The 27,081-nt window shown below is 41.6% G+C and overlaps 2 protein-coding genes across 7 annotated transcripts in view; one reads left to right on the top strand and one right to left on the bottom strand.

The window, feature by feature from the left end:
* The window catches only part of pdgfd (platelet derived growth factor d), a 40,897-nt gene that overhangs the window by 5,804 nt on the left and 8,012 nt on the right, over positions 1-27,081 (top strand). The window contains exons 2-5 of the mRNA XM_086035238.1: positions 15,350-15,539; positions 18,135-18,312; positions 23,025-23,078; positions 25,041-25,251. Of these exons, the coding sequence (XP_085891364.1) occupies positions 15,350-15,539; positions 18,135-18,312; positions 23,025-23,078; positions 25,041-25,251 (633 nt within the window). The remainder of the gene's footprint in view (positions 1-15,349; positions 15,540-18,134; positions 18,313-23,024; positions 23,079-25,040; positions 25,252-27,081) is intronic.
* The window catches only part of dync2h1 (dynein cytoplasmic 2 heavy chain 1), a 116,945-nt gene continuing 105,261 nt past the window's right edge, over positions 15,398-27,081 (bottom strand). For 4 of the 6 annotated variants that reach the window (XR_015087415.1, XR_015087413.1, XR_015087412.1 and 1 more), the window contains one exon: positions 15,486-15,510. The gene's annotated coding sequence lies outside the window, so the exon portion shown is untranslated. Of the gene's footprint in view, positions 15,511-27,081 lie in introns of all 6 variants that reach the window. The other 2 variants (XR_015087414.1, XR_015087416.1) reach the window with 2 other exon arrangements.

The raw sequence follows: 27,081 nt of genomic DNA, 5'->3' as shown, positions 1-27,081 counted from the left end.
CACAAGACCGGCGGACAAACTAAAGGAATTTGCAAAGAAAATAAACCTCACTTTCTCTTCAATGCATACTTAAGAAACATCTGTGAGGGATTCATGACATGTGCTTAAGTGCAGTACTATTTTCCTCTTTGTTCATAAATTCATTTCCTCGTAAACTGCAAGTATGCGTCAGCTGATCCTAATGACCAACGCCGTGCCCATATAAGGACATGAGAGCGCTGTGTCATGGGCATAAAGAGAGGAAGAAACAAAATGTGTGGCTCCTAGGAGAAGTAATAGTTAAGCAGCAAAATCCACCCATCTCATGGGGCGGGAATTTTGTCACTTCTGTCAACTGAAAATGACATCAGAGATGATCAGGGCTCAGCTTCAGAAAACAGGTCAGCCGTGATTGGTCGTTAACTGAGCCCTGAGCAACTGTGATGTCATTTTCAATCGACAGAAGGGACAAAATGGCCGCCCCCAAAAATGGCTAAAAACGGGTGGATTAACTCTTATTCCACAAACGCAATATTTATCAGAATGCCTTCTTTCAACTAGTGGGCTTGCATAGAACCTATTCTTGAAAAAAATATGTTTGGGTTAACTTCCTGCATGAACACACACCCACCACTCACATTTCTAACAATGTCAAGTATACAAATATGCTTGAGCAAGGGCATCCATGCATAACAACACATAATAGAGATTTGCATTTGACAAAATCTCACGTGAGGATCAGTTTTGTAACCCTGCTATTATTTTGGTATTTTCCTTTCCTTGGCAAATCTTTTAATTTTCCGTCTCACTAACAATATCACAGCAGCGTTTTCCACCAGCTTGTAGTGAGAGAATGTCAATTTGAACAGTCATTCTTCACCTTTGAATCAATGTCATGATCTCAACTCAAGGTCCATGACAAATGCCATCAGGACTTCTGATTTTCGTGATGAATTGTCCATGGCGTAATGTCTCTATGCTTTGAAGGACATTTTCACTCGGCGTCATCGCACAGCCATGACGCCTTTGCATCCAAATTCATCATTACTTCTAAAGCAGCTGCAAAGTGTTTCCACATGTCACGATCTGAAACGCAAGGGTGGGAGCGGGGAGGAGTGTCATTAAGGTTATTGGAATTGGTGAGTCACAAGACACCGGACATTGAACTACTTAACACCCTCCCAAATGGACACACTCGCGAGCAAGCACAATTACAGGATCTCCCTTCTAAGGAATCCCCTAATAAACACTTGCCACACACACTTTCCACACACATATAACACAAGCCAAAGCAGCCCCACCTAAGATCATTTTTTCCTCTCCTGCAAAAAGGAAATTGGGTGGTAACCTTTTGAGCGGTCTGACAGGAGAGTGTGCGCATGTTTGTGTGCAACAAGACAGAGGCAAGCGTGTGATGAGGTCTTGAAAGGCCAGTGGTGGAAGGTGGCGGTTAATACTCCTGCTGCTGTCAGGTGGAGGTAATGGGCGGAAGTAGAGCAGTGAAAGTGTAGAGAGGGGATTACACGAGTTGGAGAGGAAATGTGTTTAAGAAGAGATATGCCAAGTTAAAGGAGGCACAGGAGTTGTCCCCTCACTTTTCTGTCCTGTCAGCATAAAAAAAAAAGGCAACTCAGAGCAAGCCAAATGGACACAGTATAAAAGGTGAGCTACCTCTCCCTCTCTCACCTAGCGGCTTTTGATCAAAGGATATGATGAAAAGGGATGATGAGTCATAGCAGAGGAGTCACAGATTAAAAGTCGTCTGCCCCCAAAGTGACTCCCTCAACTCTTCACTCAAAATTATTTGAAGCAGCAGTGAATTATCCAAATGATATTCTGAAATATAACATTCCTTAGCCCTTTATTGGGGTTTGCTCGAGTAGTAAAACTACATGCTTTCTTCCAGACAGTCGACAAAGATTGTTACAGTGAGATGGTCAACCTCGCATTTGTTCGGATTTCAAAACAAATCAAAACAAAATGATTTGGTCAATTTTGCTGTCATCGGCATAAAACCTCCACCCAGACAGGTCTGAGCCGATTATCAAACCCAGAGCGTTTGCCCCTTCACTTTTTGTTTTCCTTCGCAAGATTATTTCCAACAATCCTGTGTAGGTGTGGGAGGGGGCAGTCGGCTGCTGGCGGCCCCGATGGACAGAACGGACCCGGAAATATACCAGCCGTTTGGGAAAATGCACATATTTTGCCTACATGGCCACCTCGCTCATGTATAAGGGGGAAAAGGTGAAGCAGTAAGAAAACATACAAACAAGGTGATAAAGCCAGATTATGAAAGACAAGATGGTATGGAAACAGGAGAAGAAAGGAGAAGTTATACAGCAAAACTGACTTGATGACTTGAAGAGAGGCTGAGAGTTTGAAATGGGAGGGGTCAGTGTATCAAAAAGCTACAAACAGGAATGAACCAGTGACTGTTCAAGGTCATGAGCGGGTGATTGGGTGCCAATCAGTCAGACAATCACACCATCAGCCAATTGATCCCACGCTGCCCGTATGAAAGGCAGCCTTGCAAGCCGCTACAGTGACCATATCCCCCCTTTATTTAAAAAAAAAAAAAAAAATCCTGTGCATCATCAACAATTTCACTTTCAGGGTCAAATTACCGCAGCCCAAGCACAGACTGCTTACACATGAAAAGAATAACCGACGTGATGTGTTTCCGTAAGGCGTCCAACGACGGGGAGCTGGCAGAACAGCTTTAAATTGCTTGGCTTCATAAAACTAACGGGTTCATTACAATGCCACTGTAGTTGCAGCTGGTGTGTTAATTACACTGATAGCCCTCTGGCAAGGTGGAACAGGTTCTCTGAGGGGAACGCAGGGGGAAATTAAAAGGATCCCCGGTGAAGCCATTCGGCTGCTATTTAGCCTGAGCAGAGAGCCGTGTTATTACTATTAAGCTGTAGACAAAGTTTTAGGCATTGACTTGATTTCGACAGTTGCGGACAATCTCGGCCGTCTGTTTAGATCATGGGTCTGCAATCCTGTTCCTCGAGGGCCGGTGTCCTGCCTGTTTTCCTTTTCTCCCTGCTGCAACACACCTGAATCAAATGACCATATAATCAGCAAGGTCTGCAGAAGTTGGATAATGACCCTGCTCATTTGAATCAGGTGTGGACTGCAGCAGGGAGAGATGGGAAACAGGCAGGATACCGGCCCTCGGGGAACAGGATTGCAGACCCATGGCTTGGATCAACAAACAGAAACCAAAGCTCCTATATTTGATAAATTGTGTTTCCTAATGTTGCAGCGCAAGCAATATGGTGTAATTCTTAGGGGCGGGAGTCGCCTCATGGATCATGATATTTGAACGATAATAACGCAACAAAGTGATTGGAGAAGAAAACTGCCGTGATGCATCACAATAAAATGTGCTCAGAGTCGAGCCACAGATTCTCTGCGTCAAAAGGAGCCGGATGAGGTGGCTTGGGCATTTGATCTGGTGCCCTCTCTGGTGAGGTGGTTGGGGCATGTCCCAACGGGAGGAGGCACCTGGGATGACCCAGGTTGGTCTGGGATCACCCCCGAAAAAGCTGTGACGAAGTGGCTGGGGAGGTGGAAGTTTGGACTTCCATGATAAAGCTGCTGCACCCGTGACCTGACCCCAGATAACAGGAAGGAAACAAATTGATTGATGGTTCCATATGGAGAAAAAAACTAAGACAGATCCGATTAGGACTTGTGTGTTCATGCATCACACTTTCGATTGGAACAAATTATTTTGACATGCGCAGATTGACCAAATATACTTCCATGTCAACAACATGTTGCCCTGTCCATTTCTACTTTAATCGTATGCTTTACTTCACGTATATTTTTATATTTTATATTGTTTTCGCTGTTACGTGAAGTTAACACTTCTTAATGCCTTGCGCACTCACTCTGCTTCTACGAGCTTCCGGGAATAAGTATGCTGACGTTACAGACATGCGCGGTAAAGACAGTTTGTTCTGATAATGTATTTCGAAATAAGTGTTTCCATGCGCGCCGATTGGGTTAGCGATGACATCGGAGTAAAATCTTGATCGGAACGGGCTTGATTGGGGTCAGAATATTCCGAATGGGGTGTGTACATTAAGCATTTTTATCCTGCTTTTAAACCGAATGTGTCCTTGTAAACATAGCCATTGACATGACAGCAAATAGAGTCTCTCTATACATAATGAAGAGCAAGGCTTTTTTTTTCCTTTTTTTTCTTTTAATTATGTGATAATCGCATTGTGCAAAAGAGCTCTACATTTGCACCTCCAGTGACCGTGCAGAATGTGCGTGTGTACAGGTCGGGAGGTTTCTTAAGAAGCACAATGGAACCAAACCGTTTCATAGGCTGCTAAAAATGGAGCAGAAAGAATCGAATGGCACCGTCATGTTTCCGCTAGCAGGGCTAAGTGAGGGTGAGACACACGACAAATGCTAGAAGTGACACCGCAGAAAAATGAGAGCAGAAGCCACTCACACCCGAGGAGATTTGTCCCTGCTGAAGGAAAGAGATAAACACTGTGTATTTATGCTGTGTGTCTTATGCGTGTGTTGCACGTGCAAAATGGGGACTTTGACAAATCCTCTGGTGCTCAGTGAGGGCTATGTCTTTGTTATTTTGACAATGGTGCTCTGACACAAATAAAAGTGATTCTTTCTTTACCCCATCAAATGCTTTTTTTTTTTTTTTTTTTATCTTCGCCTCTCTGAATGTCAGCGTTTCTCCACATATTTCCCACATTCCCCCCTTGTGTATCCCAGCATTTCTCCATCTGTCCCCCCGCTCGCTATCTCTGTCACCTCTGTTCTTCATTAGCCTCCTTTCTCCCGGTTTCAGCTCATCGTTAACTCTCTCAGAAGTTGGTGAGCAGCACAGGGAGAATGGGAGTGTTGCAAGTGCAAACAAGGAGCAGAGGATACATACGTCATGCGGGCTGACGGAGGGAGCGGGATGTGGCAGGACAGTAAAAGTGTGGTTGTGAGATGTCAAGCGGGAAAGGGTGAAAGACGATGACTGAGTAGTTAACAGACAGAACTAGAATTGAGGATGAGAAGGAGCAGGTGAATGTTGATGTGCTACTGTTGAGCCTTCAGCGAGATAAGTGATCCCAGTGGTGGATAGGTCAGATACAGACTGGCAGTCAGACCACTGACACACGCGCGCACACATCTGATGTGAGTCGGAGAGCGGGACTTCTGTCAAAACATAAGCATCTGCTCAGTAACAGAGCAAACATGCATCTAGCAAACATCGTTCAAGTTGCCCTCAGAGAGAGAGGGCTTGCAAAAACGTGTGCTACTCCTGCTGTAGTTTACACACACACACACAAATGCACAGAGGCGGGTGCGGAGGGGGGGGGGGGGGTCGTGTGGGGGTAATTGGGGTTTGACAGCAAGATGCATTTTTAAATGTATGACATCAATTTGGGAAAAAATGAATCTAATTTATTCATAAATTATTATTATACACTGAAAAAACTGATGGTTGAATTTACTTAATTCTATTTCAGCAGGTGGTTGCATGAAATAAAATCATCTGGAGCAGATACATTTTTTGCAAGTAGATGAATAGTTCACCTAAAGAATGTATCTGGATTCAGATGATTATATTTCATGCAAACACTTGAAGAGTTAAAATTGAGTAAATGATGCACAGCATTTTTTTCAATGTAGTTAATGTAAATGAGTTGCAAAATAACTACAACTCATTTTTTTGGGGGGGGCAGTTTTTCAAAAAATGAATGAATGAATAAATAAATACATAAATAAATAAATAAATAAATAGTGTTTTAAAAAAATGATAACCAACTGACTGTACATCTTATGTCTATAAAACTAAAATCTAAAATTAACTGGAATTATAGGAACAATGTCCTTTGTTTTCATCTTTGTCTATTAATTTAATTTAAAATTTTAAATTAAATTCATTTCGGTATTAGATCAGCTCTATGGAAAATGGATGGAAGTGTTAACAGCAGAAACCATTTAGGACATGGTTTTAGGACATTTAGTGTTTTATTCTGTGAATGTGCATGCTCGCCAGCACGTGTCTGTTTGTGTGTGTGTCCGTGTGTGCGGGTGTTGGTACTGTGCATTGCGGCAATTATTGATTTCTCTCCTAAATGTTGCTGTTTAAACTGCACTAATTGTCAGCAGGAGCCAAGTACGAGTGTATCAAGTGTTACGGCATACTCACACTTGACCACGCAAATCATTGCTGGACTTGGCCCAGTTTCCCCCCCCCCCAGCTCTCCTGTCCCATCAATACAAATTACTGAAGAACGCACAATGCCACGTATACACACGTTGTCCATAACATGTACAATCTCTTATGAACCACTACATGAGCTGTATTAAATGTTTTACCAATACAAAGATAGTAATTTGGTTGAAACGTAATATAGGCATGAATGTATCGTTTGTTATCGTGGAAGGCAGTTACGGTGAACAACTGAAATGTCATCGCGCTGTGATATGTTTCTAATTTGGGGTTCAGCTGCATGAGCTGCCTCCAATCTCGTCTGTTGGTGCAACTAATGTCGAGACCTATGATAAATGGCTAAAAAAAAAAAAATCCCCAAATTGCACACATTGTTGTTGAAATTTCCCCACCCAAAGTCCCGCCAAGCATTACTCGCCGGAACTTTGTAACGACAGTACAAAGACCATCACCGTGTTTGATTTATGAGTTGTGATGCCATGATAATGACGCCATTGTCAACAGAGCAATTCATCCAGATGTTGGAACAACAACAAAAACACGATTCAGGGGAAATAAAGAAACCCGTTCAAACTCTTGATTATGTAATAACTAATAGTTATGGATAGCGTTACTGTAGTATGAGCCGTTTTTTGGTCACGAAAAATCCAATGTGTTTCCAGACCGGTAATCAGATTACAGTTACTTATCGAAGTCACTGTGCGTAACTGTAAACTGCAAATAACAAGTAGCTTATCAGTGTTATCATCTTCTTGTTAAATGGGGTTGTTGGAATCTGGTGGATGTAACTAATAAAGTAAATTGTAATCTAACTTACTTATTTTTAATATCAAGTAAACAGTAAAATAACTAGGTTACCTTTGTTCAAGGTAACTGTGGCAGCACTGCTTAAAAGGATATTACTGATGAAATGTTGATAAATGCACACGGTTACAACGGAGGCACAGCCTTCTCGTCAGTATCTGTCCAAACAACTTCAGCTGCCTTTCCACTCCCCCTTATCTCACTCACTGTCTGTCCCTCTCAAAACAGATTTCAATCTGATTTGCTTGTAGTCTCTCTATATTTTCCTGTCATTCTCAGTTTCCCCCTTCTGGTCATTTCCAAGAAACCACATTCATCTTGATTTTGTCAAACGGGCGTCTTTTGGTTCCTTCCACTTTCTCTTTCCACACAAATGTGTCCGTATAAGTGTACGCCAGAGATAGAGGACTCACATTTGGTCCTAAAAACGTCCCTAGTTATTTATTTTCAATACATCTACTTCATTTCCACGACTTGTGCATTTTTGCTCCGTAGTTAGTTTCATTATTCCATGTGTGCAGGAATATAAACATGTGTGATATCAGTGTAGAAGTTCAAAGTGCCAACGTGTTTGCAATATGGCTGTTAGCATCATTCACCCAGTGTCTCCACTGACCCGTCCACGGTGCTGACTCGGCTAGAGTTAGTCCTCTGCATTATTCACTTAGCTTAGCCAAGGTGTTAAGAAGGAACATGTCAAAGCACAGTGCGGGGGAAATGCTGAAATTTTAAATATGTACAGTATAAACTTGTTTGCTTTGACAAAAGCGATGATGCTCAGAGTTCATGGGGTATCATTTAGTAGTGTTTAATATCGTGTTGATTCTCTATTAGATTGAATTCGACTGCACAGGTAGGGCTTCCCAGGGACAGTTGTAACACAGGTCAATTGTAACACTTGCAAGTTCTCCAATCAGGAACGAGCTTGGAATCACCTGATTCGTCTTGCACATGTTTAGTTTAGTCCTCATTCTACATGTGGGAAGTAGTGTCATGGAGCGGGCACATAAAACATTGTGAAGGAAAATGTGAATTTATCGGCGTGGGGTCTAGTGTAAGTCCGTTTGAAGTTTCTAGACGGAAAAGCGAACGGAAACTGGTCTGGTCTGAGACCATTGAGTCAATTCTAACATTTGACTCCTTGTATTTGAAAATCCATTTTTCTGTGTGTGTTTCACAGGCATTTTCCATGCCATTTACTAGTAGACACTCAAAGCTAGTTAGCATAGCAGTTTGAACACCCCACATCAAAAGAGCTCAAACTTAGAGACGCAAATATCAAAAACGTTACAATTATTCCCGATCTCCCCTAATGACATTATTTTGATTGTAGTTATAACTTGTGATGGACAAATGAAGCTTCATGAAGCACTTTTTGACTCCTCTAGATGGAACTCTTGGTTTAAAGATGCAGTGAAAATGTAACACATTTCCATTGCACTTGCCTTAAAAGCAAAAGCACCATCTAGAGGAGTAAAAAATATCACAAGTGCTTCATGAAGCTCCATTTTCCCACCACTAGAACTTCCAACACTATATATATGTCACATGTGAGTACAAGGTTTGTTGCAAGGTAGTAGATGTTACATCCTTTAACAGAGATCCCTGCAACGCTAATTAACCTGCCAGCGATTTCGGTGGTCACAGACGCCAGAGAGGCTGTTGTAGGAGCAAAGTGGATGCTAATGCTATTCAAGGGACCACTGAGACTCACTCGTGAAGATATGAGGAGCAGATAAAATGCTCCTGAATCATTGAGATGCATTGAGAGTCACAGCTTTTCAGTAACGTCGCGCCTCACCCTTTTGACATTGAATTGAACAAAAACAACCGACAAGGAGTGGCGCAGCTTCACAGACACGCACACATGCTCACAAAGCAGATTGTATCATTGCTTATTTATGAGTCTTAGACATGTTCTTTGGTGTGGCTTATCTAATGGTTTGAGCTCTCGTCAGTATTTGCGGACTTTGTTACTCAGCAGTATGCACGTTTCTACTACTCGTCAGTTTTTCAACTTTTTCTTCCACGTTGCGCTTCTCTCCGCTTCACACCTCCGTCCTTCCCCCTCTCACTCAATCTCGCCCCGTTTCACTCCAGCCGGGTCAAATTCCTCCTCCTTTTCTCAGTTTTTGCATCCTGCCTGCCTGTGGTTTTGCCCATTCTGTCTTGTGCCGTTCTGTCAGCGTGAGGCTGCAATTTGTGTGTTTGTTCATCACCTGATTGGAAAAGACGGCAGGTCGTTTGTCATGCTGCTCCTGCACTGTGCCAGGGGAAGCCTTCAGAGGCACTTGCCAGTTAGCAAGGCATAGTTCAGCAGTTTATGAGATTGTATTGATCTTGCTTGCAAAATATGTCCTTTGGCTGCAGTTCAGGTTTACCACAAATAACCTCTTGGGGTATTACTCTAAACATTACTAGCTGGCATACATACCCTCGGAACTGCCGGGGTCTTTGACATTTGTACTCGTCATAATTTGTGCCAAACCTTGACTTCATCTTGGTCTGTGAGATCTATACCGACACAAACAATTTGTATCAAATATTAACCAGGGCATTATCACCCTATATCTAACCGCCCCAAAAATAATAATAAAAAAGTAAGTCAGAGCCGGCGGTGGCTGGGTGGACTATTGGGGTGCTGGCTCGAAACTAAACCTGTGCAGTCAGTACGTAAGGCAGCATCGTGTACTTTTATGCTATAATTAGGCACAAATATACAACAATTACATGAAATGCAGCAAATATGGCAGCAAATAAGCGTGCCTTTCTATGCCGTATGGCAGCATATTCTTACGCCGCTGTGCAAAGGCGTGTGTTGCCAACATGTTCACCCTCATGTCCTTGTCATAAGGCGTGTAGCCACTGTAATACTAGTAGCACGATTTCCATTTATGTTTGAGTGGAATACCAGTTTAGCGTGTAGCGATTTGCATTTGACAAAATCATCCTGGAAGTCTTTTTCCCCTTTTCGCCGGGGCCTCTTTGCCTCATCTGCCCCAGCAGGAGAAAACCTTCAGTAAATCTGTCCGTGAGTGTCCTGAGTCAACAGTGTTTCGAGCCGTTGCTGTTTATCTAACCTCCTCTGTCTGTGTTACAGGACATCCCTTTGTCTGACTCCAGGGGAACAGACACGCACGCACGCACATGACGCCGAGATTCAATGCACACATTTCACATACTGTATTACGTATAGACATTCATAGCCTTTCATGTCTTTCATATTGTCTGTCGCATTTCAACAATAGACATGCCACATAGGCCACCTGTAACAATAATATTGTTTTACATGGACAAAAATGAATAGGAGCATGGTAGATATTAATGTATAGTAGTGTACAAAAGTCAACTATTAAATCAAGAGACCGGGGGCCACACAATAACCAATTTGTTCTTATTATTTTTATTATATATTTTATTCAATTTCCAAACCAAGACTGCCTACTAAAAAGCAGAGGAGTCAAAAACGTACCACAAGTGCTTCACAAAGCTTCATTTGCCCATCACTAGCATTTACCACACAAAATATTTTCTATCATTTCCCTACGATTCTGATTGATGAAAGGTTTGCACATGCAAAAACAGGTGTAAATATGATCGCTCACGCAAACATTTGGAAACTGATCGACTGCTGCAACCAGGATAGCATCTACTAAATGTGCTAAATCGCCGCACAGTTCGTTTTCCACATTTTGCTGCAAACCGGCACCCAAAGCATTGCCAGGGTAGCGCAGGAAAAATGAGATCCAGCGGAGAAAACTTTTACGCCCATGTAAACGATTTTGAAACCGATGACATGCGGTGTGGTTCATGGCGCGCTGGTCAGCCATTAATGTCAGAGTCGGGTTTAAAAATCTGTGAGCCAAACAGGCTGGTGTATTTGACATAGTATTTTGCCGTTGAATTATCAGCTTGATTGTTTGGGTGATATTAGATCATGGAAAAAATGTACGCACATGATATGCATGTGCACATGTCACAAGCATTTTGTGTACATTTAATTGTTGCTGATGAAAGAAACATATTGAGAATCAATGGTCAGACACTCCCAAACATTCTGTTAGCGCCAGCCTCTCAGCGCTGGTTACATTGCTCATTTGTCTTAATTTGTTGCTAACAAACAACCGCTGGGAATACATCAAGTTGTAACAATCACCTTCACAATGTTAATTTGGCAAATGGAAAGTTGTGAAATGCAAACGTGGCAGCTATGCGGTGTCCATCTGAAGGACCATCATGCACTTTTCTATAATCGTGTGCACTGTATATAGCTCCTTCCATTGCTATAAATCATACATAACTACCCCCCAGCCGCCCTGACACACAAGTGGTTCGCAGTTGAATAGTTTCTTAGCCTACCTAATGCACTGGTCGCTCCCACATCGCCATTCCCTCAACATCCCTTCTGGAATCATTTCGTTGCTTAAAGATATACATTTGAGATTTTTTTTTTCCTTTAATCTGCCATCCGCAAGATGTGTTTTATTCAAGTGTATGCAGTCTGCTCTCCTAAAGGGCTTGGATTATTATGAAAAAAAATCACAAAGAAATAATCAGAGTAGTAAGACATTGATGAAATGGTGTTTTGTGATGTAATCTTAAATTTGACCAAGTCCTTCTCACTGAGTGTTTTTTTTCAACATTCCTGTCAAGAAATGTCCAAATGTAAATAATGAGACAAAGCAAAAAAAGAGCCTAATGTCTCTTCTTCTGTTACCGCTTAAAGTAGAAGTTAACCCAAACATATTTTTTTCAATAGTATGTTTTAATCAAGCCCACTAGTTGAAACACGGCATTCTGATTAATGTTGTGTTTGTGGAATATGAGTGGAATAAAATCCACTCATTTTTAGCCATCTCAAGGGGCGGCCATTTTGTCACTTTCATCAACTGAAAATGACATCACAGATGCTCAGGGCTCAGATAACGTCCAATCATGGCAGGTGAGCTGTGATTAGTCGTTATCTGAGCCCTGATCAACTTTGATGTCATTTTCAGTCGACAGAAGTGACAAAATGGCCGACACAGACGCAATATTTGCCAGAATGCCTCGTTTCAACTAGTTGGCCAGCATAGAACAGATTCTTGAAAAAAATATATTTGGGTTGACTTCTCCTTTAACACAGAGGAATCAGAAGGAGAGATGTTAGGTAGGACCCGATGGAGACCACAGATAACACTTATAGCATGCAGTGTTCACCCCAAGGGTGCGTGTTTGTGTTTCTCTTTCACGCCTCTGTGCTTGTGTAAGCGTGACTGAGAGGCAAGAGAGAATATTTCAAGAGAATTTGTCATGAGAGAGTGGCAAAACAGTTAAGCCAGCACCGGCCCTGATAATCAATGCACACACACACGCACACGCATAGGTCTTGAGCTATCATTTAGCCAGATGGAAAAGACTTTGGTCATTTATTTCTCTCTGGGTGGAAGTTGTCTGCGGGTGCAAGCATTGTATTGCGCATCAGCAGCCTCACTTTGGCAGGAAAACACAATCTCATGCAAACACATAATATACAGTAGAGCGATGAACAGATGTGCACAAACCCACTATGCACGACCTCCTATAGTACCACGCAGTGGATGGTATCACTTATGTAGCTAATTGGACATGTTTTACATAATACGGCAAAATATGGATGAATAAACAACTGAGCAGATAACTCACAGTGAAGGTCAAGACATGGACAAGCGCAGCAAAGAAAGCAAATAATATATGTTGCATGTATACTGGTAAAATACCCATCGAACATACTCAAGGGCTAACAATAAGCCACTGAGTTGCTGAGAAAAATGAATCTCATGAATTTAAAACCATCAACCTACAGTACACCTACATCCTTGCGGATAAGAATTGTTTAAGGTTTAAAACAAGTTGAACTTCCACAAAGTCTCACATTAACTTTGCCATTCCTTTTTTTTGCTGCATTTTCTTCAGAGCTGTTGATAAGAGTGTGATTGGCACTTGGATCAGAAATAGATCTCAGTGCTATAGTGTAAAGAACATCGCACCACAGCAATGAAGGTGGAAGAGACAAGTTTCATGAGTGAGAATTTACCCACCTGGCACACATTAAATCAAAAGGTTCTGGGAAACATACTGCTTGTAGAAATGAAATATGGACAAAATATGTGCTCTTAATAGATTTTATTTGTCATAATACATTTCTGAATGCACATACAAAAATCAACAACAAAGGTTTTGAGGCAAAAACAAAATAACCACGTACTGTGATTTTTTTTTTCCAGCGCAAAGGGCTCTCGCATAAAAGAAAATACAATTCAAGGATAGCACAAAACTGCGTTAACAGCAAACCAACATTGAATAGAAAGAACTAATTTTGTGCATATATCTTGTAAACCCAAAATATTCTATATGAGGTCTTGCTCCCCCACAGGAAGAAATGCAAAATAAAGGAAAAACAAACAAAAAAATAAAAATATTGAAAAAAAAGAAGTCTGGTGCTTAATCGTGAGTATGCTGAGGTCCACTGTAGTAGAGGACTTTTTTTTATAATCCTCCCCGCCCCCAAAAATGATTAAGGGGCCACACCCATCCCTAAAAAAGGACCCCAAAAATCTGATGCAATTGGGCACTTGAGGTATTAATGTGTAAAGACAGTCTAAGGATGTAACATTCAAATAAAAACAGTACAAATTTAGTTGTGATGAACCATACATTTTAGGAAACATAATAGATAATACATGTACAAAAATATGCAGACACACTTTGAATCACAACACTTCGATACATTGGTTCAGAACCTTCACCCCCGTGAAACTTTTGGACAGTTCTCTACAGTACCTACAACATTATGAAAACTTTGCGGTACTCAAGGTTTGGTGTAGAAGAACTTTTTTTTTTTATAACCCTTACTTTTCAGTAACTTAGTCATCCAGGTTCAGGTTGTACCCCGCGGGCCCAAAGTCAGCTGGAATATGTTCCAGCACATTTGTAACCATAATGAGGATAAGCAATATAAAACAGGGGGCTCGAATCCTGTTCCTCGATGTCCGATGTCCTGCCTGTTTTCCATCTCTCCCTGCTGCAACGCATCTGATTTCAATGATCCGATAATCAGCAAGGTCTGCAGAAGCTGAATAACGATCCTGATCATTTGAATCGGGTGCGTTGTAGCAGGTAGGGATGGAAAACAGACATGACAGCGGACCTCGAGGAACAGGATTGAAGACACCTGGTATAAAGATGGATGTATGGATGCCATTCGGCAATACAAGGTTTGAGAGGGGACACGCAGAGACTAAAGAGAGAACAGACCAAAACAAAAGAACGGCATCGGCATGTTGGAGTTGCATTTTATGTATATTGTATGTGGACCGGGAAGGTGGTGGTGTGTCGAACAGACAAAAACATAGCTTTCCACTGCTGTAATTATGTCCATTTTAGCCTGCCAGTAATGTACTGCAACCTGCGGTGCAGCAGTCAAGAGTGAAAATGAAAGTGCCCTGACACCACATTAAACACCCTTACACACGCACACGCACGTACGCACACACATACACAGGATGTGTCCCCCAATAACCTTAAAGTTCCTGACAACTAAGCATTTTATGGATAAATGGAACTGCTGGGGACGGGCTTAATGAATTGATCGATAAAATAGCATAGTGAAGAAAAGAAAACAACTCTTAAGCAAGAACTGAATGAGAAAGGCGTAGAAGCGATTGGGCAGAAGGAGAAGGCCGAAGCTTCATTGTCATCATTCTGGAGTGAAGACTGCTGCCTTGATTATACATTCAGCTCCCTGTAACAAAATTCACACAACTCTGAAAAAAAAAAAACAGCCCTGTTAGCCAACTTCAGCATGCTGCTTGACCTTCAGACTGTGCTTGCCTGTGTGTGTGTACACCAGGTATTCTTTCTTTTATTAAGGATATTAATGTGCTTACACCGCCATATATAGATTCATCCCTCGTTTGGGAACAAAAAGTAAAGTGTGATCGGCACCAAGAGCAGTAAACTTAACATAAACATATCAGTACAAAATAGCAGTTGTGAACAATGTTGTTTCGATCTAATCAATAAGCCAAAGACTGACAGCCTTGCTTTAATCAACACACCGTGGTCAAAATGGCATGATTCATCTGCTAGGTGCACAAACAATTGACTACTATAATTAGGGGCATCAAGAAAAATTACATGTATTTTATTTGGTCTTGCACAGTTTTTTCTTGCAGCTTTGTGTGAACAGAAACTAGAAAAGTGAACATCAGCCCTTTGTTTTACTGTTTATATTGCAACACGATTCTTGAATAAAAAGAACTCTCACCCATTTCGACATAACTGGATGCTTATAAAAACTAACAGACAACAAATCTCTCACCGCAGATGTGTACCAAAAGGTGGACAACATCACTGTTACACCACCAGGCGGAGTCATCAATAGCCCACGTTTCCCCAACTCGTATCCACGCAATCTTCTGTTGTCATGGACACTGATGTCGCCACCGGGAAGCCGGATACACCTGGAGTTTGACGGTCACTTTGGCCTGGAGGAGGCGGAGAACAATGTGTGCAGGTAAGACATGGGGAACATATACCGTACAATATACACGGCACGAACGATCAGGGCTGGGGATAGCTACGTGAGGTCTGTGGACATATTTAAGATGGCCAGCCATTATCACTAGCTCATTCTATATTCAAAAAGGGTAGCCGCTCACCTTGTCTTATGCCACATTGATAAATAAATGTGACAATGTTCCCGTCATGCACGGATCGCATCATCCTTTTTTTTTTTACATGGGGATGTCTCCATGCAAGATGTGAGTACCAATCAGTCCGTCAGTATGTGACCTGGTTAGTGATGATTACAATGACGGATGAAAATCCACTTCCGTCAGTGCTTAATCCATCTTTTTTTTTTTATATATATATAGTTTACTGTCTCAATTGACAGGCATCGGTCACTGATAACAAGAGGAGCCGCTTTGATTGGCGGCGAATGAAATTGTTGTTGTGTTCACGTCGGCTTGTGAGCGTCTGCATAATTAGCAAAATCTGCTCTAACTGGCCTTCACAAAGACACTGCTAGCAGAATGACTACGAAAGTGTGGGGTGGTGGTGAGTGGATGGCCTTCAGAATGCAAAATATGCGCTAGCCTTGGCAAGGAATGAAAAGTAAACGTATAAAGTAGTATAAAAAGGCCTTAACTGTGCGCATCAAGAAAACCCAACTATTTGCTAGATGGGGCGAAAGGGGGAGTTTGCGCCCTTGTGTACCATTGTGGGATGGGTCATAGCTGACTGCCGGCCAATTATAGCATCTCCCCTCATTTGCATTAAAATCATGGTGGCCGATTGGCATGCTGTACTTGACATTGCAGAGGCAGAAACAGACTCGCTGGGGTCCATGCATGACATTGGCATGTACAAAGTGCGTTCATACAGCAGAAATGCAAGATCTCCCCTTGCGGATGATGTATATGGCCGCGCATGTAACGTGGGAAATTGGAGTTAGACCTCCTTGCACCCACGACAGTGCGTCTGTGTGTGACACTCCCTCCCCTCAGTAGTTGTGCTGCGCAGTCAGTGGGGTGGCATGAAAATATTTTTAAGATGATAATGATTATTTGTTCAATGAATTGATTTCAATAAGGATTCAGCGGAATTGCCCCATGCTGTTGTTATATTTATGAATAAAATAGGATAACATCCACCACACACATCCACTGAACACTGAATCCGTCTGCCAGCGCCTTGATCAAAAACACCAAAATCTGCTTTTAGGTCAACTCAAATGTTGTCTACTTTTTCTCACAAAATTGGCAGGTGCGTGGGGGAAGTGTAATAGAAAACGCCCTCAGTATAGCAACCTGCAGCACAGCCTACCAAATTCACAGACAAACTAAACTAGACTTGCCCCGGTACAGAATTGAAGATGTGCTCATTTTCAAACCGAGCGTAGTCTACTTTCGGAAACCAAATTGCCAGATGTGTCGGGGTCGTATCGGGTGATCGGCAGCCCTGTGCGCCTGAACGCTCAGTGAGGCGCATCACTGTCACAAAGGCGTTGGACTACACTTGCCCCTTGCACGATAATGTAGTCGCACCCGCATTAACAAAATATCAATTGATGGAGGGAAAGGACAACACAGATATCCATAGCAGGGAGACAAAGAATAGTTGACTTTTTCGCCAAACAAGCTTGTCCTTGAGGGTTGACAAAATAAAATAAACTTTTTAATCATATGCAGAACACTTGCCTTTGTAAGCACTTTGCAAAAAATAAATAAATAAATAAACCAAAAACAAAACGTAGCCACAGAAGGGAAGAAAGGGCGCCGGGGGGGGGGGGAGCTTTGAAGGAGTTACTGGTGCTTCTATTAACATGCCAGTTGTTCTACATTAAAGTCAAGTTCTGGCCAGTGTTTGTATTTCAGTAAAATGCAGTTACAAAATATAAAACAAGTATTCAATTAACATGAAACATTGTCAAAGCGTGACGCGAGGAACGACGATGATTAAAATAAAAATACAAAGACAAGATAGTATTTGCCAAGGAAACATACGTCAATATATTGAAAACCACACAACAGAAATGATACAGAAGCCAACTACCAATCTCCTAAAGTACCAAAGTGCCACATTTTGAAAGATAAAGAAGGTTGATTGATGCCAAAAGCAGGCGACGTGACAGAAAGATGGATATCATATTGTTATATAATCAGCAAGCCACAACCTGAGGTGTCTCATTAAAAGACATTGAACAAGCAATTACTGCTGATGAAGGGGGGGATCCAGCAATTATTTGGCAGGAATTGAGCAAGCAATTAAATGCTGGAATGTTACAAATCCCTCCGCACAACCTGGAGGAAAGGTCGTAATTGATCAATTCCTGAAAAGTGGCAATTTCACTCTGAAAATTGGTGAATGACCAAAGAACTGCGCACAATCAATAGGCATTCTTTTACGTAAAAATGTGCATAAAGAAGTCAGTCTAATAAATGCAGCAATCTGAGATGTGCCCTTGAATGCAAAAAAATCCAAAACAGTGACTACCAATCATGGTAGGTATATATATATGTATATATTGTATCACTGTAATTGATGCATCTCAGCCATGAACCATGAATGTGAGTTTTATTTATTGGTATTTTGTTATCCACCGTAGGTATGACTTTGTTGAAGTGGAGGACCAATCAGAGACCAGCACTATAATTTGGGGTCGCTGGTGTGGACAGAAAGCACCGCCTAGTCTGAACTCCAAATCTAACATCCTCAAAATAACCTTCAAGTCCGATGATTACTTTGTCGCAAAGCCGGGATTCAAAGTCTACTATTCATTTCTGGTGAGACACATGCACACGCACGCGCACAGCTGACAGATTTCACATCTGGCTTGATCTGTTTTTTTCACACTGTTTCTTTCAAATTTTTTTTATAGGGAAGGGATAGACATACATTTGTGTGATGGCTAATCAGAAAAAAATAATAATCAAAATTTACAACTTGTACAACCCTAGGCCCCCTGAGGATCAATTAAATTTCCATGCTGTTTTTTTACTCCATACACAAAAACCAAGAGAATCTCATTGATACGCATGAATGGGTAGATGTCAGTTTTGTGATGGGCTGGAGATAAGCAATCCTCCCGAGGCTTTGCTGCCTTGCTCAACTACTGGCATCCTTTGTGACCAAACACTTGACCTACTGTAAAAAGTCAAATTAATATTTTCTTGTATATATCTAGATGTCACGCAACATTAGACGAGCCTTTAAAGCTTACGGTGGAGCCTCAAAAGTCAAAGGCAATTCTGTTCGAGGATACTGTTGGACTTGTGATTTGTTTGGCTTTCAAAACAATGTTTCCCATGGGAAATAATAGACATGGCAAAACTCCAATTGTAAACCTTAATTAACTCTACAGACAATGTTTCAAGTAACACCTTCATTACAGTAGCAGGTTTGAAAATAAGCTAACCGCTGTTACATTTGATAAGAATTGACAATGAGTCCCTTTATAGGCTCCACTGCCTATTGAATCCAATAATTAACCTTTTTTCTTCACCCACTTTTCAAATATGTAACTTCCCAAACATTGCGGAAAGAAAATCTTAATGTAACCTGAGAGCCCGTACAATTTTCTCCCAGGCGTGCAGAACTGCATCACAGACGTGATCTCTCTTTTGTGTTTTGCAGTACAGTCCTTTTTTTTCTTTTTGCTCAGAATTGTGTTCATTTATTTATACAACATCATTTTAGAGAGTGAAAAATGTATGTTGTTGTTATCCTTTCGGCTATAATAAATGTATAATATATTACAACGTGACAGTGGTGGTATTAAGAGATTAATTAGGTCACTTAAGTCCCCCATGATGGCCCAAGTCCAAAATACACCGCCCACCATTGTGTATACTGCATCTCTCAGTAAGATGGGATGGGCTCCTGCTTCACAGTGACCCTGAACAGGATAAGCAGTTTAAAAAAATGGATGGATAGAGGGATGGGTTTATGGTTGGATGAAGATAAGGTGCTGCAGGTGTTAAGACAGGAACATTTTCTCTTGCTTGTCAAACGGGCGGATAAAGAAATCATTTTTTTTTTTTTTCGTTTTGTTGGAAAGAAGAAAGAGGACCTCAGATGTTCCTCCTCCTGTTCTCAGAGGGAAAGGAGGGAGAGAAATAGCAGCAGAGACACAGAAAGTCTTTTTAAGATGTTGTCTGGCTTCCTCTTTCATGTCACAGATGAGGATGAACATTCCTCATTATCTGCAAAACAAGAACAAAGAAGGTACGACGCAAGGCCAAGTTGCAGAGAGAGAGTGCATTTGGAGCATCCTTTGCTTTCATTCTTCTTCCATCCATCCATCCATTATCCGAACCGTTTATCCTCACGACGGTCGCAGGCGTGCTGGGGCCTATCCCATTTCGACGTAAAAGCTCCCACGATAACAGCTGGCTCCCATTACAATCCGTGCTAAAAGGTGCGGCTCCATCTACCACACTGTACAGGATGCGCAGGTAGCATAGCTTACATTTGTACAATTTTTCGTTTGTGTTTGAGTAATTGTGTACACAGGTTCTCTTCAGCTGGACTGAAGTTGTGTGGCTAGCAGGTCTAATTTGTTCTCTTCAGAGCCGTCAAACTGATAAGAGGGAGGAGATGTGGAGGCAGCGAGTGGGAAGGAGGAGGAGAAAGGACACATCTCTGGAAAGAGAGAACAGGTGTCTGAGATGGTATCAGCGAGTTAGCTAATGACTTAAATGCCTGCGCTGAGAGAAGAAAACAGAAGGAGACGGTATAGAAGCAGTCAGAGTGCATGGACTGAGGTGGATTCATTCAGAAACATGACGGTTAGGAAAGAAAAACACAGCCATAATTGCTCGGTCGCCGTTGTGGCATTATGTCTAATAATTCAAAACTCAATAATCATCTTAACAATGACTATAATTGGATTGTAAGTCTGGACGCAAAATAAGATGTGTAAGGGAACAACACGGAAAACGTTCAAAAAATGCGGCAGCTCAATCACATGAATTGAAAAATGATTGAATAGAAAAGAGCATTGAAATCCATCAAGCATTATTTATAATGCATGTGCCATAGACATTAAGGGGCCTATTTTTGTGCCCAGCTGAAGTTTAGCTCTAAGTCCAATCAAACTGTACGCATGGGCGATGTTTTCATACTTCTAGAATGGGTGTTTGCGCCGTTGTAGGAGTGAACACAGGTGACTTGATTCCTGGTCAATTAAAGCGGTTCCTCTCATTCCCTTTGAATTCAGCTTGGGTGAGGCACGTTGTCAACATTGCGGATGCAGAAACAGACTCGCTGAAGTCCATGCAGGAGCTTGTGCGCACAAAGTAGGTTTTTAGGAACTGCAGATGATACAAAGTTGGCAACTGCAAATTGGGCACTGAGACCGCCTTCTACCACCAATTGTGCATCTGTGTGGCAACTATTAGCAAATTTTGAGAATCACTGGTCTAATACAAGTAAATAGGAATCACCTCAAATAAATCTCTCTCTAGTGCGTACATTTACACCCCTGGCACTTTATGAAGTAATCTGAAGAAAGGAAAATTAAAACAAAAATCAAAGGTTCATTTTCATAGCTAGAAAAATACTTGGATGAGATGACAATGAGTCGATTTTTCTAACGTCAGTGTCCTCTAGATAACCGGTTGTGTGGGGTAAAAGTCAACAGTGAAATGCTGGGGCCTTAGCGGCCATCGAGGACACACTTAATCCTCAGCCGTCTCACTGTCCGATTGTACCAAATGGAGTTTGAAAAGGCCAGCTCCCTGGTGTCCCGACCACACGACTGCTTCTGTAAATAAGGGAGTGCCCTCTTGCATTCGGCATTACTCATACTCTCTAATATGTTTTTCAGTGGCCAATATCGTTTCGTACATTATCCAAACTACCTTGAAAAAAAGAGGCCAGGATTGTTTATTTAAGGGCCAAGTAATGTTTCTTGGCGAAATGTTGCGTGCACCAAAACTCCCCACACTCTCTTTGATCTCTCTTTTCGACTTTTTTCAAAGCTGTCCAAGTGGCCCATATGTGGGTGACATGATACGTTCAACCTTAAAAGGAAATGAGAGCCACGTTGTGTAAACTCGCTTGCACGCACATTCTTTCAGGAAAGCCTCTGACCTCATTTACGCAGCTGGTCGAGAAAAACGGAATCATAAAAAAAATAAAAATAAAAAAATAAAAAACACACACAGGCCAGAATTTGTTTAACATTTCCTAACATTTGCAGATGTACAGATGTAAATAATCACAATATGACGTATCAAAGGTGAACTTTCCCATCTGCACCAGAGGTGCTATTAAAGGGTATATATTATCCATCCATCCATCCATTATCGATACCGCTTCTCCTCACAAGGGTCGCGGGCGTGCTGGAGCCTATCCCAGCTGTCATCGGGCAGTAGGTCCACTTGCTATGTAACTTACAAGTCAGTCTCATACATTTTCGTTGACAAGAATTCAGTATAAGGCACGCCAGGGCCTTCCTCAGATGCCTCCTTGGATTTTTGCCTTTTTGCTGATGATACATTTTGCTGGCGTCATCACACTGTCACTTTCAATGGGCCCAAGGTTGTACTGTATTACAGCTGAGTAGAGTCAGCACCTTAAAGTCAAAGGCTCTGATTGCTCTCTCTAGATTTGGACTGAGTTTCTGCCCCAAGTGACCGGGTTAATATCTTGAAATTGTCAGGCAAGATGCGACATAAAACATTAAAGAGCAGAAATGGGTTTCCTCTGTGGGCAGGTTAAGCTTTAAGGTGTACACATCCAGTAGAAGCACAAAATAGAGGTGAAGTGGTTGGGTCATCTGATTAAGATGCCTTCTGTGTGCTACTTGGTTGAAGTGACAGGTCATGTCCATGTGTTTAGAAGCCCTGCGGTAGGTACAGAATACATAAGGGGATTATAAAGCTCAAAAGGCATGTGAAAGCTTGAGGGTGATTTTTGGGGGGAGGGACAGCTGGACTCCCCTGACCCATCATTTGCCACAGTTCTTGAAAAGCAGAGATGGAGTGCCTTAACGCTCATTTATTTAACAGGCCAACCAATAAAAAGGAATTTAGCAAGCACAGTGCAACCAGAGTCAGGCACTGCGCTGCGTGGTCACACTTCACTCATCCCTGACACCACCTTGGGTCTCCAGGAAAAGACTCAGGGCCGAATCCCCAGAGAATGAACAGCGGCCACTGATAGCACCTTCACTGGCACTTCATTTACACCCACAGTTTGCTCTGTCTTAACATCTTATTCACAAAGGATTTTGCACTAGATTAGTTTTTTTTTTTTTTTTATGAAAAGGCCATTTTGTTTTGAACATTACACTATCATCGCATGTGGTCTGTCCAACCTCTCTTAATGGACCTTGGCCCATTGAAATAATGATTTTTGGCACTTTAAGATTTATGTTTGATTACCCCTGGGATAGGATGTAAAGAGAATCACATTAGAGTGTAGTAGTAATGGAAAACTTGAATAATCAATTGATCAACTAATCCATTATTGCTGCGTTTCTTCCCCTTAGCCTGACACCCCTCTGCCCGCGTCTCAAACCAACTGGGAGGCTGTCACCACGTCGGTGAGTCCTACATGGGTTCTATGAATGTTTAAATATTTTTTCAAGAATATGTTCCCAGCAGGCCCGCTAGTTGAAACACGGCATTCTGATTAATATTGCGTCTGTGGAATATGAGTTAAGCAGCAAACTCCACCCCTTTTTAGCCATCTCAGGGGGCGGCCATTTTGTCACTTCTGTCCACTGAAAATGACATCAAAATTGCTCAGGGCTCAGGTAACGACCAATCACGACTCAGCTTCAGAAAACAGGTCAGCAGCGATTGGTCGTTACCTGAGTCCTGAGCAGTTGCGATGTCATTTTCAGTCGACAGAAGTGACAAAATGGCCGCCCTCGGAGATGGCTAAAAACAGGTGGATTAACTCTTATTCCACAAACGCAGTATTATTTATCAGAATGCCTTGTTTCAACTGGTGGGCTTGCATAGAACATATTCTTGAAAAAATATGTTTGGGTTGACTTTCACTTTAACCCATTAAGGTCAGGAGTGCATAACTGCATTTCTACTCCTAAACCCTGTTGCGCGTTTCTCTCTTAAACCGGGATAGCGTATACGTCATTTTCTTTTTTTAATCCAATTCTCAGTCTCTTCGCCAATGAAATGCATCAGAATATACATGTAACGGTGTCGTGAGTTGTCAGGGGATATCCAGATTTTTTTTCAAGAAGTAATGGCTGCAGAGTCGATCGCCGGAGCTCTGATATAAGTCACGGCATTGACGCTTGCGGACTTTAAAACCCTGAAAGCATCCAAACGTGATGTATGGTTAAGATACATGATCGTAGACAACGTCTTTGTAAGAGAATACAGCATTGTAATTACCACTCGATTTTTTTGTTTGAATTAAAATAGTGCTTCACTTGCATCTTTGAATGAAACAGTAAATATTAATAAACTCGGGCCTGTGTGAAAGCCACGTGTCCAAGCTCTCAAATTCTTTTGGAATTATGGTTCTATCTGCTAAAGGGGCTGAGATTATTTTGTAGGTGGTGAAAATGTCAGGTTTTCAAGGGTGACTCCAAAGACGACCGTAGGTTTTTGAGAGATGTCTCACGAGGGGCTTCAGGCTTCAATGGGTTATACTCCTGACTACTAAATGGATGAAGGTTTGCATTGGAATGCAGTTGAAATTGTAATTTCCCGTAAGAGCTGGTCATAAAAACTGTCACCGCCTTCATTTTAATTTCAATGTTATACCTTAAAAAGAAATAATACATTGTATTTTATCATCTAATCTGTGTAAACCATACTGTCAAAACCTACAATTTGTCGTCATCCAGTCCCTAGCATAGCACATTGTTTGACTATTTATAAGCACAAAGAAATGTTTAATGTTCACATTAATAAAATGATGATGACATAATGCAGATTTGCACGGACAATGGCACAGCCACATATTACACGCCCCCACAGTCGAGTCATGCATATTGGACGGTATATATTGTACATGGGGCTTGAGATGTCAAATGTCATGCGTTCTTAGACTAATGTTTTTGCAAGTGCATATAATCCCAGTAATTTGCGTACCTCTCTGTGTAAGCGCTCTGTGGTCAGTGACGTATGAAATCATAATAATTAGTGTGCGTTGTTGCGTGTGGCACTTTCTATGCATGGACTAACCGTGTGTGGGCGTAGACACAATCTGCCCGTATGTATGTTATCAGTACATGGAGGGATGCTTGTATGCCCTAGTTTTAGTATTCAAAATGATGCTTGTTAAAGTATCACTGTATACACAAATAGTATTTAGAACTGTAACAGTTGACTAGGTACATAAACACTTCTTTATTACACACAGTTCACATGCCATAACAACAGATTGCCGTCGAATACAAATATCCTGCATTGCCGCTCTTGTCGCGTACACTTTGGGGTTGTCGCAGTCGTTCAAATTCAAAATCATTCATTTACCGAACATACAACTGGGATGGAATAATTTTGTTATTTTTCGCTTTGGTTCTTAGGATAGGAGTCCTGTGGGACCGGTAGCAGTCACAGAGGTTCCTCTCTCATTAGATGACCTGGATCGAACCATTGCTGCCTTTGACACTGTGGAACAACTTCTGAGATCGCTGAACCCAGATACTTGGAAACAGGACTTGGACAGCATTTACACACAAACGCACATTCATTATAGATCCAGGGCGTATCATCTGGCAAGCAGGCACAACAAAGGTATGTTCTATTGTATATACAGTTCATTTCAAATTCGTGATTGATTCCCATCAATTACACATTTGTGGGGGATAAATCCTTTGCTTTCTTATCCTTACAGGTTATGATTAGTGGTCGTTTAGCCATCTGTTAACTGCTTTTATTAAAGCTGGAATCCATAAAATGAGAAATACTCAATTGAAAATATCCAAACCCAAAAATGATTGACTGTATATTGAAAAAGTTATACTTGCAATGCACAATCACCTAAACATGTAGAGCAGGCATAGAAACGGTATGAAGAGTTCTTTTACGAAATTAGATCAATGCCTCATTTAAAAATGATGGATCTTATATTTCAAAAATGAAACCACTCACCCTTTGATGATGCATGAAGGATATGTGAAAAAAAATAATTCATGCCATGTTTGGGGCTTCGTAGATCTATTCTCCGGTTGCGTGCAGGCCGGCGCCAGTGATGCTTTTGGACGGAGGGACGTCGTCGCGTGTTAAACAAATAAACTTTTTTGCCATTTCGTCTCGCGGCAACCAAGCATGAGCTGCGGGCGATCGGATGTTTTGATCGGCAATAAAAGGCTTTGATGGAATATTCCGATCACGTCATTTTTCACAGAAATCAGCCGATCATGATCGGTGCCCGATCGATCGGAGCATCCCTTCATGTAGCCCCTCAGCGGAGTCGTTGATGCAGGTCGTTGATACGACATAACACCTCACTCTAATTGGAAATCCAGCTTGTGCAGTGGAGCAGAAATATGCCGCAGTCAGCATCTTAGCTTTGTTTTCATTAAGAGAGACATCCTCACTAGCTCACATTCTCCATTGTTTCCTTGAAGACACCAAGCCAGATTGTGATTACAATTGAATGAGTTTGAATTTCAAGTAACTTAGGCGACATGCAAGCAAAATAATACATACAGTAATTGCTAACGAGTCTTACCCTTACTTTCTTTGGCACTTCGAAAAATACAAATCAATAGCAGTAGGCATACATTTGTTAACTGGCAGGCCAGAAGCTAGTGTAGCTAAACCAATAAGTGTGGTCGTCATGCTCTGAAAAATTGTCGTCGACGAGCCATCATGCGCCGAGTAGTCTGCGACAGAGTGCTGGCAGCCGTGATGGACAGGACCGGCTCGGAAATACACCGGCCGTTCACGTGCAATGAATAAATAAATAGAACTTTCTTGAATTGATTTTGGAATGGCGTTGTGTTAATGTTGGTAGTCAAATAAACTGTTACCGGAGGCAGAAAAAAAAAATCCTCTGCCATTGTTTATCTTTTTTTTTATTTGAGGTACCCAAACTACCGAAGGAGACGTATGGGTATCACAAAATGCAAGAGAGAAATAGAACAAGAGAGGCTACTGTGGGCTCATGTAAAGTCCCGGTGCGTACTGGTCCACAATGCACTGGCTATAGCCTAACTTTCAAAATTACAGCTTTTATTATTTTATATTTAGTGCCTTTTCCAACCGATAGGGGGGAAAAAATGACAATCAGTTCAATCTACTGACTTTTTGTGGTGTATTTGGACTTGTGATATTTTTGAATACTCCCTCCAGAGCAGGACATATTCACCCCTTGGTGTCCAGACTGCAACCGAATAAGGCTTGCAGAAAGTCACCGGTGGCCAATTTAACTAAGTAAATTGTCCGTATTTTGTCATTTAAGGTTAAGGATAAGAATGACAAGGTTATAAATGATTCTTAGATTTAGATTTAGATCCTAATTTAGTATTACAGTGCAAAGAATGGGGTCTCAGGCCCAGTCAGTATGACTGGAAAAACTTGTTTCTTCTTTTTTTTTTTTTTTTTTAATCTAACAGATTG

Source organism: Filicampus tigris, chromosome 7 (assembly GCF_054856515.1).
Source record: "Filicampus tigris isolate MCC_2025a chromosome 7, RoL_Ftig_1.0, whole genome shotgun sequence".
Taxonomy (NCBI): Eukaryota; Metazoa; Chordata; class Actinopteri; order Syngnathiformes; family Syngnathidae; genus Filicampus; species Filicampus tigris.
Note: the sequence above shows the minus strand (reverse complement) of the source record. Positions and strands in the feature narration are given on the sequence as shown.